Source organism: Montipora foliosa, chromosome 10, assembly GCF_036669935.1.
Source record: "Montipora foliosa isolate CH-2021 chromosome 10, ASM3666993v2, whole genome shotgun sequence".
Taxonomy (NCBI): Eukaryota; Metazoa; Cnidaria; class Anthozoa; order Scleractinia; family Acroporidae; genus Montipora; species Montipora foliosa.
Window position 1 is genome coordinate 32607950 of NC_090878.1, and position 14595 is coordinate 32622544.

Consider the following 14595-nt stretch of genomic DNA (forward strand, 5'->3'; position numbering starts at 1 on the left):
GGCGCGTGAACCGCGTCCTCGACCCAGTTCTGCGCGTCCAGCCATGCCGTTCGTGAATGAAGAACGTCTGGTGCTTAAGTTCCCTATTAGCATCTGAGAGAAAACACTCGCCTCGGGAGACCCAGAGGAATAAAACAAAAATGCGCTTAATAAACTACGGGAACAAGTTTTATTTGCATGATTAATGTTAATTCCCTGAAGGCTTGATAAATACAGTTACGATCGCGAACAGCCTTTTATGTACAAAATCCTATAAACTAATAAAAGCGGCATGAATGCGCAAAAGTTTGTTTACTACAGCTTTCATTCTCGCATCTTTCAATGCTTTCCGGCTTCGCGAATGTGTTTTAACCTTTATCAACAGGAAGGAGGCGTGACTGTGATTGGACGACCAATGCAGTCATGCAGTAGACCCAGGGAAATAAAGAAATTTTGCGGTTGACAAACTACGGTCCGCAACCCCGGTAAGGGTCACTTTGTTATCAACAGTTTTATTGCAATATTCACTGTCTCACGTTGCTATCCGGAGTACTATAGCGTTGATAGTGGGTTGAAATGAAAGTTCAATCTTTGTCAATAGATTCTGATGTGAAATTGTGACCGTGGGAATATTTTATCCAGGAATATTTGACTCAAATTGGTGGCACCTGAGAATTTAGTCTCCAGCCTTGGGATTTTATTATAACTGTTGACAACCAAAAAATTGTGAAATGGCAGAAATCAAGTCGGATCTGGAAAACAACCACACAGGAAGGAAGCTATCCACGATGGCAATAAGGTTAGGCCTTTTAATTGAGATTTTTTTTCATATAATTATCTGCTTAAGCTTTTTTTCGGGACTCTCATACAAATCCTTATATTTTTGTCGGCCATGCTCACACTGAGCTTGGGGCACCTGTGGTTTTCAAGTTGCGTGTGTGACGCGTTTTCAACATTTCTGCACAGAATCGACAAGTATCACCACAGAAGACAAGAACATAATTCTAAAAGCCTATTCTATGCAAAAGATAGGTTCTGGAGGTAATTGTGAGACTAGAAAATCAAGTTTACGGCCGGAGGTAAGGCCGCATGAAGTATTTAATTAAGTTAACACAACATAAAGACGCTAACCTGATTTTGACATGAAAAGCCTTTACTATTGTCATAAAAACCATTCAGATATCTTCGCTAACCTCTAAAGAAGCTCTCTGTGTATTTTTTTTTCTGTGATTGCAACTTAAGTTCCCTAGATTTCATCCCCTGTGGTGAGGGCCATTTCTGCCTCACTTAATAGGGACTTTGTGAATCTCACAGCCTGACGTCATTTCAACCGATTCCAATAAAAAACAGGCTCATGTAACAAACATCCGTTCTGCCAAATTTGGAAAGAAACGGAAGTAACGACGATTTTCTAAAATAAATTTCGATTTTCAGACCTCCCTGTTGCGAAAAAAAGTCTTCGTGTTGTAATTGAGTTACATGGCATGAAAGTGTGTAATTATGTAGAAATCCGGCCATCCAAATTTGAAAGTAATCGGAGCCGTTCTTCGCTGTTTTTGATCTGCTATAGGGCCAATGAGCGAGCCCTAATTTGCATACATCTCCTTGTCATAGCAATACCCGTTGATTACACATGTGTGGGGGATTATATTTATTATTTTGTTAGTAAAACATGCAGAAAACTACAACACCATAAATTAGAATTTTCAACAAAAAGCGAAAATTACATAAGTTGTCCACAGCAAAGTGCTCGGATCACTTGTCTGAGTTGTGTATAGCCCACACTTCAAATACACTTTCATCTCATTTCATTTATTTAATAAGTTTTAGAATTTCTTTAATCAACGCCCATTTTCAAATACCTTTGTTTTTTCAGTGTTGGCTCTTATCGGTCCACGAAAGCAAAAAAATCACTTTATCTAATTTTTTTTTTCTAAAATCCCAGGTAAAGGACTGGCAATTGGCAAACGCTTTAAGTCTTTGTTTTGGTGTTATTTGTCGTTTTCGCTCTTGCGTATCTTTCGACTTGAACTTCACTTACATGTACTTGGAACTTTTTTTGTTTTGTTTTTAGGGATTGCACTACTTGCAGTCACGCAACTCCTGGACATCTCTTCGTCCTAAAAGTTGCGCTCACTACAGCCACGTCCCCTTGCCCTTGCCCTAGCCACTTCAGTAAGTATTGACCAAAACACATTACGCATCTTGTTTCAGATGGGTATATGACCAGTGGGAATATAACCCTGATATAATGTGATATATTCTAAGAAGCACTCTGTTATCTCCACCAATTTATAAGTCATTGCTTACCAGTAAAAAGAAGAAGCTTACCACTTTGCGGAGCGCTTCTTCCTTCTCTTTTTATGGTAAGAAAATCCAATAAGAAGTAGAAAGCCAAGCAGTGATACACCACCAATGGAAAAACCAAGAATACTCGCCATCGAAAAACCTGGTCCACTGACATCTAATGTTCGAGTGAAAGTGGCTAAACAAATTGAAAAGTTATTATTGGTATAAAATAGAATCAAATTTTCAACGCAACAGTTTTCATATCTTCGTGATCGTCGTCAATGTCGTCATCGTCATGGTCACCGTCATCGCCATCGCCATCGTTATGGTCATCATCATCATCATCGTAAAATAGCGATATATATATATATATATATATATATATATATATATATATATATCTGTTATCTAGCGACGTTTAAAATGAAAGAACAATTAAGCTAAACTCTCATAAAAAAGGTATATCTGCTGATGACCTCGCATGCAATGAGGATAAAAATTTGACATGCCGTACAGAAATTGAGCCAGTCATTACAAAATTCATTTTTGATGAAAAAACATCACCTCGCAATTTACATGAGGGCAATAATAAACTTTATAACTCTCAAATCTAATGCCACATTTTTTCTATGAAACATTTCCCTGAGTCTCTAGATATTTGTGGCGAGTCTATAGGTCATGTCTAAATGAGCCTTAAATAATATGAAAGAAACAGCAATACAGTTTCAATTTATATTAGTACCGGTATACAATTGCAAAAGCAAAAATGTAAAACAAGCACAAGAAATTTAACTATAAGTCTTCACCCTGTGTCGATCTTTCTAAACAAATTATTTATGTAACTCTTACCATGTTCCTTTGTTTTTACAAACTGAACAGAACCCTGTGGTCCATCACCAGCAGAAGTGTAGGCCAACACCTGCAATTCATATTCTGTCGATTCTTGCAATCCAGTAACAGTCTTTGTGTAAACTGAAGAGTTGGAAACATCGATCATTTGGACATCTGACCCTTTCCTCTTAATAAACAACTTAAATCCTCTGATTATTCCATTTCTGGAGTCTGCGGGTGGTAGCTGCCAAGATGCTGTGACACTTGAAGAAGTGCTCGCATTCACTATAAATCCACTGGGAGGTTTTGATGGAGCTGGAACATAGCAAAATAATTTAAGAGATAAAAGATAGACTGAGATAAATCAACACTATAAATAATGCATCTGTGCAATTGTGGGTTGAAAATCAATGGCTTTAACAACATCAAGCAGCAAAAGCATTTTAATCAAGAGGTAAATTATCCAATCAACCACTTGCCAGTCGATGGATTGACGACGGATAAGCACTGCATTGCTAATCAAATTAAGTTTAATTTAACAATGCAAAAGAGTGCAAGATTTGTTGTACTAAACGGTTGAAGCATTGACTAAAGAGAGAACTCACAGAAACTCATCAATGAATAACACTACTTACCATCTTCCATTGTTTTTGCAAATTGAGCAAAACTATTCGGTCCATCGCCAACCGAGGTGTAGGCCAACAATTGAAATTCATATTCTGTAAATTTCATCAACTCCCTAACAGTTTCTGCTCGAATGGAAGCATTGGAAATCTTAAGAAGTTTGGGTTGGTTATCAGAGTGTCTCTGTCTATAAAACAATTTGAATCCTGTAATGATTCCATTTCTGGAGTCTGCAGGTGGTAGCTCCCAAGATGCTGTGATACTTGTAGAATCGCTTGCGGTCACCAAAAATTCACTGGGAGCGTTTGAAGGAACTTTAAATTAATGAAGAAAAAACATTAAGTGATCCCTGTTCATTAAGTCGCATTACCTAGCTGCGTAATCAAGTCACATAAGGCACTTAAGAACCGATTCTAGTCTGTGGTACATTATAGTCATTGTTCAGCATTACTAAAAATAGATTCTACAGCTGTATGTTGTATTATACAGAAATAATTTAGACTTGGAAAGATAGGGAGCTTTAATAGGGTCATACAGTTATCTTGCTTGTGTGTGTTGGCAATCTGGTGCCATGTGAATTCAGTGAAAAGTAATAGATGAAAGGACGTCCCTTGAGACTGAGAGAAGTAGCTGTTTTAAAACAGAGGTTATACTTCTTAGCCAGGTTAAAGTGCACTTTTGAAACTAAATATTTTTCAATGTCAACAAAAGAGAATTGCCAAAGAGCAGATAAATTATTGTTGAAAGGCTTCACCCTCTTGGTAGTAACATTTTCCCACTTCTTAACTTGTCTTCTGGCGGTATTAAAGATACTGTAAGACATCCGTTATAGGCTTAGTTGATCTTCCAAAAAAAAAAAAGACCGGGCAATGATTGTCATACTGTATGGTTGCCTAATCCTAACCCTAGCAGTCGCGATCTGTCGGGACTTATTGAATGTTCAAAGCAAAGTTTGGATGATTCAAAAGCAATTGCCAAAACCTCATTTACAGGTCACAGAGTAACCTGACAACAGGTGGTCAAGTAGCTCCCGAAATCTAAGAGGTTTTGAAATCTTTCCTCTTTTCAGTCACTTGACTTGTTACTAGCAGGGCCTCCTTTTTCATAGTTCATATACATGGACTGGTTATGAAACCCTAAAAACTTGAAAAGGGAGTACAGTGCTGTCACACTTCATGTTCACCTGACCGTGAACATGTACAATATCTTTTGAATAAATTAATCAAAACTTATGATTGGTTGTCTGTTAGAAGAAGGGTGTGGTTTGGGCATGGTCAGGGCCAAAACAGAAAACAAGAAAAAAAAACAAAGAAACACGTAGAGTTTCCTAACCATCTTGATATCTTAACTACAATCATGGCATTTGTAAGGAAAGGGAAAAGACATTAACTGAAGTCGTTGCTTAACAGTGGGCACAATGATGCATAAAGTAGGCAGCATTTAAAATTGCATGCAACGAAATGCTGGGAAAAAAAATCAACACTTGTGTCAAAATGCTAAAATACAAATTTTGGGAAAATCGAGCCTTTCATGTTTTTTTTTTTTTTTTTTTTGTCTCCAATAGAATAATATCATTGCTCAAGAGTAATTGGGCCTATGCTAGATTAATAAGGCGTAAACTTTGATTTTAAAATGTTTACCTTTGTCGTGAAATTTGGTAACCGACCGTTTGCAGTGCTTAATATTGTTTTTTGAGGCGTAATAGCACAGCATTATCAAAGAGTGTTTAAAATATTGTCCCTGGGCAGCTATAGAGGTATGGTGGTCAAGTGGTTAAGTGACGGGTTAAATTAGTCAACATTGCCAGTTTCAAGTCCTTTGACCATATACTTGGGTTGTCTTTTAAAAAATATATCACCACTTCCCATAAACCGTATCAAGCTTTCAGTCTTCTAAAATAATGATAATAGTCAATTCGGAGCAAATGTGGAATTAACGATAATCGTTAATTCAGAGGTAGGGACTGGTTGGTCAACTAACTGGGATGATCTTTCCAGAAAATCATCACGGACAGGATAAACTAGAACTTGCAAATGATCAGCTCCCAGTGAGCTAGATAGCTCAGTTGGAACAGCATGTGTAGCAGTGCTTAATCTTTAGGTCATGGGTTCGACTCCAGTTCACTGAGCATGGATTTATTTCAAGCTTCTACTTACAAGTGACCAGCTCCCTGCTGGCTTAATAACTTAATTGATAGAGCAAATGCAATGACTGGAACAATTCCAGTGGTACATACACGTACATGGAATTGGTGGACATGCAATGTAATGTAATAAGCCATGAAAGAAACTTAAAATGATATAACTTTCAGCCTTAAAACAAAGACTTTCGTTTTTTAGTTATATATTTCAACACTTAAAATGAAATGGGTGAAAAGCTGACTTGAAAAGCCAATTTAAACAATACGTGTATCACTTACTATCTTCCTTTGTTTTTGCGAATTGAACGGAACTGTTCATTCCATCACCAGCGGAGGTAAAGGCCAACACATGAAATTCATATTCTGTAAATTTAGCCAGTCCGGTGACAGGTATTGTGTACATCGAGACGTTGGAAGCAAAAATGGTTTTTGGTCTGTTTCTGGTATCGGAGCCCTTTTTCCTGAAGAATATCTTAAATCCTCTAATGATTCCATGTCTGGAGTCGGGGGAAGGAAGCTTCCAGGACGCTATGATATCCGTAGATGTGTTTGCAGTCACTATAAAATTGCTAGGAGCTTTTGATGGGACTGAAATATTTCAAATGCAACAAAGACAAGAAATCAAAATGAACGTTTCCCATGGAATGAAATAAAAGAAAAGTAATTCAACCATTCTTAATTGAATAGCAACTTTCTTTTTTTCTTTCTTTCCAATAAAGGATATCAATTTGATAAAGGAAGTGACATTCTTAATGAAGAAAGAAGGCTTCTCAGAAACAAAAACACCATGGCACTCCACATTTGCAAATATCTCAATTTCTTTCAACTGCATTTGACTACTTTCTCCCACACCTGCCACCATATGGAATAATTGGAGATAAAAATCTATAAGTATAAGAAAGGGTCAGCTGTGTCTATGGACATTGGAAATTGTGATTTCATTGCTGTAATTCACCATAATTGTCCCTAATAGACTAAAGTAAGCCTTGCTAAAAAGCTACAGACCCTTACCATCTTCCAATGTCCTTGTCTTTAAGGAACGCTTTGGTCCATCCACCACCGAACTAAAGACACACACTACAAATTCATATTGTGTGAATTTCTCAAGCCCTATGACTTCCGAGGAGAAAACCAACAAACCATTCTCAATTCGAACGTTCTTGGCATCTTTGGTAGTTTGTATTTGTGGTACGATGGAGCCTTCCTTTTGATATAGAAGTTTAAAGGATATCAACTTTCTTTCGTTGTAGTACCGTTCTGAAAGTTTCCAAGAGGCAGCAACACTAGTAGACGATTGTGCAGTCAAGACAAGAATAGGAGTTTCAACAGGAACTGGTATGGAGAAAAAGAAATTATTTGCTGAAATTCCGTAAAAGTCCAAAAGCACCATTAACTTAATTCAAATGTGCTAGAAAATCGTTCTTTATACGTAACTTTAGCAACACTAAGAACAAGTTCAAATGGAGTTCACTTTTTCCTTTCTAATTTTGTCTTTTTAAATACCCGGTAATTACAGGCAAATGGATCTGCAAAACTAGAGATCATGAGTTACCTAGAGATTTAAGTGTCCCATAGAGCTCAATTCTCAATGCCTTATGACCAAAAAAGTCAGTTGGCTGAAAGCGGATGAAGCTCGCTATGATAACCTCCTCAAGATTATGCTTGACAATGTCGTTTCGCCCAGTATTTCCATGAAAGACCTGCAAAAGAAATTAGAATTTATGCTGACAATTATGGTTGACGATGATACAGATGATGACAGTAGCCTGAATACATGTATAAGCTGAAAACAGATGCCTCTGTTTGGTAAAACAATCACATTGATAATGTTTACTTTGAAAAGTTTAATGTCATGCAACTGTCTCAATATCAGAAACTGTGGCTTTTAAGGACGGTGCCTATTAATTTAAAGGTACTATTTTCCCGGATTATGAATATGCGGGAATAGCAAACCTTTACAAGTGTTACTGAAATCCAAAAAGAAAATTGGGAGTAACCAACGCATTTTTCAAAGTTAATTAATCAACGATATTTGTAAAATACAAAGCAATGTATAGCGTTCTTTTCCAAATTGAAGCTCTGAACAATGGATGGTTATCCCCAATTTTCTTTTTGCATACCAAGAGCACTTGCTGAGTTCTGCTTTCTCCGCATAGTTTTAAACCGCGCAAACATGCCCCGGTATTAGTAAGAACCACTGGTTCCAAACCCGAGTATCTCGACATGTGCAGAACATATGTGACCGTCCAGATGAGAAGGATACTTAGACCATTTCTTCCCAAACACAAGAGTCCCATTTCATTGCGTTTGAAACAGAAGAATTAACATGTGCATAATTATATTATCAGTCGGTTCTTCTGCATGAATTGCCTTAGCAGTCTTTGTAAGTTTTGTCAAATATGAATGAATTTCACTTTTTTTTTCGAAATGTTTCTGAAGTTAAATAATTTCAAGGTCTTTGAAATCGAAATGAACGAAAGTACGAGTGTCTTTTCTTCGCTGGGATGCCAGAGGTTTTTTCTCTCTAGAGCGACGAAATGGGCAAGCGGCGAGAAAACCAGTTCGCCGGTTCGCTCTTTCGCCTTTCGCTATGATCTTTAGTCACCCAAAGAGAGCAAAAAACCTCTGGAATCCAGGGAAACCAGGGGTGCTTACCATTGAGCCAAATAATCCGGATGGAATGATCGTTGCATAAAGGTAGGCGATTTTCGGAATTTAATGACCAACCGGATGAGGATGGCGCTTACCGTTTACTACACAGCATTCCATTCCTCATATTTTACTCGATCTTGTGAGAAAGGGCCTGGAAACGGAAGGATTCTCGCAAATGGTAGGAGCATTTCAAGAATTCCGTTCCTAACGGAAAAAGAGGACTATGAAGGTTGTCCACAATTTCCGAAAAGATTTTCCGGAAAATTGCCTTTCCCTTTAACCTCAAACCGAAATTTCCGCATCTTTTGGCTAAATGGTAACCACCCCAGAAACCCTGCATTTCAGGAGGATTTGAGCGTAGTGGATAACGAGTATATTTACTTGGTTGCCGTATGGCAATACCAGTCGGAAAGTGGGTGGCATTTGTTCAGTGTTTCTCTTTTTTTTTTTCTTTTTCCGTGTCGGTAAAAGTCTTGCCTGTCACTCCCCTGCTAAGTGGTATCTTTGTGCATAGGGCCTTCTGCTTGTATTTTCTTAGGATAGAGAGCGTAGTGGAAATGCGTAGATTTCTCTGGTGGACACAGTAGAATGATAAACTTAACCGGCAGTGGTGTCGAAAGTCATTAGAGGATCTTTAAACAAAATATACCCTTATCAAGCTCAATACTGGCAAGTCAATTGGATAGTGAACAAGACGGGCGGTGGAATCTTAAAGGCGACGAGTAATGGACTTCGACAACAATCTGTCGCCCTTCGAGCCGAAATCAAAGTGAGCTGCACTTCTAATAGTTTACCAAATGTGCTGTTATGTAGAACACTAAAACCAAATGGAAAATTCTCTGGTAACTTATGGGTTCAACAAAGACAGAGAACGAATCGAACACCTTACGTGGATCTGTGATCAACTCTGCACAGTCTTCAGGTAAAGAAAATAATTGGAAATGTGACAGCCAAGAATTATTTGAAAGAAAGCTTGTCGTCTATTTTGTGCTTCATTATTCAAGGAAAAGTTTCTTCATGAAAACGGTTTGATCCTGAAATTTAGTTTGTTGCAATATTGCGCATATTTGACACGATTGAGTTTCTTCTCTTCACGCACGTAATGAAATAGAAGGGGTTTTTGCCTTTAATAGCAAATGTGTTGTTTGTTTCAAAAATTTGTTCGCTGGAAAAGGTGGCCTTTATGAATTCATCATGTTTTATGATATGCGAGCTTAACTGGATAGTTTTTATGTTATTCAAGGAAAAGGTTCTTCAGGAAACCTGAAGTACATGGTAATTTGACACGATTGAGTTTCTTGTCTTCACGCACGCAACGAAATAGGAAGAGGTTTTCGCCTCTAGGAGCAAATATGTTGTTTGTTTCAATAAATTTTTCGCTGGAAAAGGATTCTGTGGTATTTTCTGCCTTTGTGAAATATAATATCATGTTGTGTATTGAATTTTCGAGCTTAAGGTTGAAATGTGATATGGGAGAATTTTTTTAGTATTGCTCTGTAAGCAGGAAGGGTTCACAGGCCTGCTCGAAGCGTGCTTGAGTTTCAACAAAATGAGCCCCAAAATCAGTGAAAAATTGTGACGCCAGTGAATAATAAAGTAGCTGCTATTTCCAAAATGATGGAATTACCTGGTGATAATTAACATCGTACGCATCTTGGAGAGTAAATTTTGACTTTGCATAAACAAATGCTCATTACCTCAAGAGTTGGGCGATCTTGATCTTTGTTTTGACTTCGCTCATTTTATTGTCAAACTTTATAACACTTGACAGAAAAAAGAAACCTACAAAAACCCCTGTATCTTGCCATCATTTGACACAGATGCTTCACTGTTTGGCGAGCAAACATGCCGGTAACTTAATCACGGCGCCCGCTGAATTCCGGCCATGTCACTTTCGATTTTTGTGATTTCTTTGAACGTAGCAAAAATCTCCCAAAATGTTTGACGCTGATCGTAACTTTTTATAGTCTATAGTCACTGTTCAAAATTAATGTTGTTTTCATGTCGTAAATATTTTATTCCCGCTCGACCATCCCGGAAACTTCCTTCTGCTCTCTTTTATTTGTTATTCTTCAGAGACTGGAATGCTGTAGTTCAATACCACACAATTTTTCTGTAACACGTACCACAGGCAACCCAGTGTATGCTTCACGGAAGCATCTCGTTTAGTCGAACGCGGGAGAGATATTTCAAATATTTCTTTCACGTCCTTGTCATGCAAACACACACTTTTAGTGAAACGTTTCTGCCCAGAAGGCTTAAACGACGCTGAGAAAATGTTGTTAACTTTAAGAGCTAGGCTTTTCTTCAGTTAAAATAATGCCTCCACCATTTGTGTGATATTGCTATTTAGAGATAAACGCTTTGCTTTGGAAACGTATACTTTTTCAATGAACTGTCACGCGTGACCCGGCAGAATCTGCAAGCTTGAGGTCTCTTCGCGATCTCCGAAATTTGATTGTAATCTCGGAAGTCTTTCACAAAATCTTGCTTCAAATTGCGGTTGTCTTTTAAAAATTAATGCGCTATATGTCGTTTAGACGTTTAAAATGATTCTTTTAAGGAAATGGAATTACAAAGTGTACTCTGTTTTAAAATAAAGAGGACGCCCACGAGAATTCAGAATCTCAACCAGTCGAACTTGAATTATTGTTTCATGTATTTCAAAATATTCCTGTTACCGAGTTTATAAGATCGACTGTGAAATTGGAAAGTGGTTTCAATGGCAGAAGTTACGGAAGTACTATGAGGATTTCAATGTTGGCTTGAATGGAAGCTACTGATTCTCCTGAGGGTTAAAGCTTTGTAGTCACGCAAACGGCTTCGGAGTTGCTGGTATTTTTCCAGCTGATATTGTTTCATGCATCACTTCCACATGCACACTTTTACATGCAAAGCCACGTTTTACGCATTGAAATGTCACTGGCAACGCAGACACAAGGCAGACAATGTTTCCACGGCTATGCTTCCATGATCAAATTTTCTACGCGACTGTTATTTCATACAACAATCCACAAGGTGTCAAAGCTTAAGCGGAATTCTCGCGAGTTGTACCAATGTGCGAGCCCGCGAGCCATGCGAGTCATGCGAGCCAACATGACGAGCCATGTAAGTCAACATGCAAGTCACACAGTTATTGAAAGCTAACCGTTTTAAAATGGGTGCTTAGACTTAGTAACTGTTTATCAGCGTTATTTGAAATGGGTGCTTAGACTTAAATGCGAAATTCGCATGGCTCGCATGGCTCGCTGGCTCGCAGACCCTCCAAGATCAACTCCAAACAGAAAACTACATCAGTGCCAGATGAACAAAGCAGTGAAATCATAAACTTTGTAATGTAAAAGGCAAACTAAATGAACTTACAACTCTCATGAATGTATTTTCAAAACGTAAAATAAAACGTACAAGAGATGCATTGTATTCCGGTGTTTCTTTTACTAACTCCACGTGCACAGTCTCACGGTATAATAACCCAAGCGTAGACGTCCATATTCGTATTCTCGGTATTGGACTGGAACTAGCTTGCAATGGAGGCTAATGCGGGGGAATATTTTCAAATGCAAATACTTTCTAATATATTCCACGCATTAGCCTCCATTGCAAAGCTAGTTCCCGTCCAATACCGAGAATACGAATATGGTCTATTGAAACTCGTTTTTATTGTTGTGTCGCGTGAATGTGTAATCGCTTATCTATATACAGGTAATATGAGAATCACTAAATTAATCAATCAACTGTCACTGTACAAACAAAACGAAAGAGTCTCAAGTTTCACATGTACCATGAACGTGTCCTTTATCCGCACGTAAACGTTTTCTACACACGGCCCACTAGAAGCATTTCATTAACTACATGTTTTCAAATTGGACCACAAGGAAAACGAAAGATACCATTTTGGTGAATTCACGAACAATTTCCCTCCAACAATCAAATTTACTCGCAAATAAAGAATAACAATTAAGCTATAGACTTGTCAAAACGAAGAATGAGTTAGACTGGGTAAATTATACTGAGAAATACCAGAAACAAGTTTAATATCAAAATTATAAGTCTTATAATAGAAATATTTCAAGAACATTTCTTAGAAATATTTCAACTACGACATCCAAGAAAATAGCGACAACGTAAGAAACTCGAAAACTAATGAACAGTACGTTAGGTCGTAATTCTAAAACGACAATGATTAACGAGATTTCCAGTGGGGGTCGATCATATACTAACAAAAAGGAGATAGGGGATAAAATTAATTTGCATTTCGGCACGCTCGGGAAGAAATTGGCCAAGAATATTCCATATACAGGTGCCCCATAAGAAAAAGTCATAAGTAAGAGGACATCTACAGGCCTCGAAAACTAGTTATAGGACGTTTTAAAGCAACAAAAATAATAAAAAATAGCATTTCAGCACTTGTTTGACAATTTTAACGTGAATCTCCGTGAAAACGAAGGCTTTCTTACTTCTATTCCATGTATTCTTATTCCAGAATAGAGTCAATCGAATGCCCCTTAATATATACGATAAACCTATAAAAAGGAAAGCTACAATAAAGTTGCTCAGCGTACACACTGATGAATTTAGACTGTCATAGGATAATCATATATTGCCCATCGTAAGGAGCTAACACCCAAAATGGCTTGTGTATGCTTTAAAAATACTCATCCATATTCAATAGTCGTTTTGACCAATCGTATGAATTTCTCTAGACATGTGAGTAAGTTATACCTGATAATTCACCCAACAAACCTGAAAGCCTGGGGAGGGATTTCAACGTGGTTGCGGAGTAAATAGATGAACAATGGAATGCCAAATAAGGCATTATATAATGTCACTAGAGGCATTATGTAATGCCTCATGTTCATTTGCATTTGATGACTCCTTTCTTTGTTGTTTCTTGATATCTGCCACTCGTAAAACCTTAAACGCCCACTTTGTTGCGTTCCTGGTATTAACCTTTGGAATGCAGTCATCCAGGTCTTTTTTCTCTTGCTCTTCCACTGTCTTTGGCCGCCTAAGAGAGGTCACGTGCACGCGTAGTGTGCAGACGCAGGATTTGATTGCTCCGGCCAAGATCGAAATCACCGAAAATTGTAGTCCAAAATATGCCCGATACACGTCATTCGAAAGCTTCAGTTAGTTCTTTGGCGGCTGAAGTAAATGTTCAAGGAGAGTTTGTAACACTGGCAACGCTTCGCGAGATGTTACAGATGCAGGAAAGAATGTTCAAGAGCTTCTTTGACTCGATCGTAACTAACGTGAACACTCGCCTCGACTCTTTAACTCATTCAGTAGTCGAGTTAAAAGCAAGAATTGCTAGTTCGGAAAAGGAAACGGGTGTTCTTAAAAACAGCCTTGAGTTTTCGCAAAAGGACATTGATGATTTGAAACCATCATTACTTAAATTACAAGGACTGGACTCCGCCATTGAAGAAATTCAAGACGACTTAGACCATCAAGAAGAACAAATGGAGTATTTAGAAAATCAGAGTACGCGAAATAATGTCAGAGTGGATGGCATTCCCGAAGAGGATAAAGAAACATGGGAAGAAACTGAAGCTAAAGTAAAGCAAGTTTTGAAAGACGAATTGAATCTCGCCAGTGCTCCTGACATTGAGAGAGCGCATCGCGTGGGTAAAGGTTCTCGTAGGCCAGCTTCGGCCCAGAATTCCGCAAATCGTCCTCGAACCATTGTTTGTCGCCTTCGTGACTGGAAAGAGAGGGAAACGATCCTGAAATGTGCCCGAAGAATTAAACCCGACAATATATTTGTGAAAGAAGACCTATCTCCAGCAACCCTTGAGAAAAGAGAAAGTCAACGTGCAAAGATGGAAGCAGCCAAGAAAGCAGGGAAGATCGCTTATTTTGTGTTAGATAAACTGGTTATTAGAGACAGACCTAATGTCGAGAACAGCTAAGTTATTTATTTCTTACTGCTATTTTTCCCCCTGTTTTTTTTTTTTTAATTTTGTTTTCCCCAACTCTGAAAATTTCATTTCCGTTTAACGACCTTGATGACGCCGACTTCAACCTAGCAATTTATGAAATGCAAAATGGTCCTGTTCGCTATGATGCTGATAGATTGG

General features: G+C 38.1%; 1 protein-coding gene across 1 annotated transcript in view; it reads right to left on the reverse strand.

Annotated features, from left to right (window-relative positions):
• LOC137974398 (uncharacterized) overlaps positions 1-14595 on the reverse strand; it is a 263995-nt gene that overhangs the window by 53383 nt on the left and 196017 nt on the right. The window contains exons 9-14 of the mRNA XM_068821352.1: positions 7416-7563; positions 6875-7195; positions 6143-6451; positions 3735-4037; positions 3118-3414; positions 2311-2464 (exon numbers count right to left, since the gene is read on the reverse strand). Coding sequence (XP_068677453.1) covers positions 2311-2464; positions 3118-3414; positions 3735-4037; positions 6143-6451; positions 6875-7195; positions 7416-7563 — 1532 coding nt within the window. The remainder of the gene's footprint in view (positions 1-2310; positions 2465-3117; positions 3415-3734; positions 4038-6142; positions 6452-6874; positions 7196-7415; positions 7564-14595) is intronic.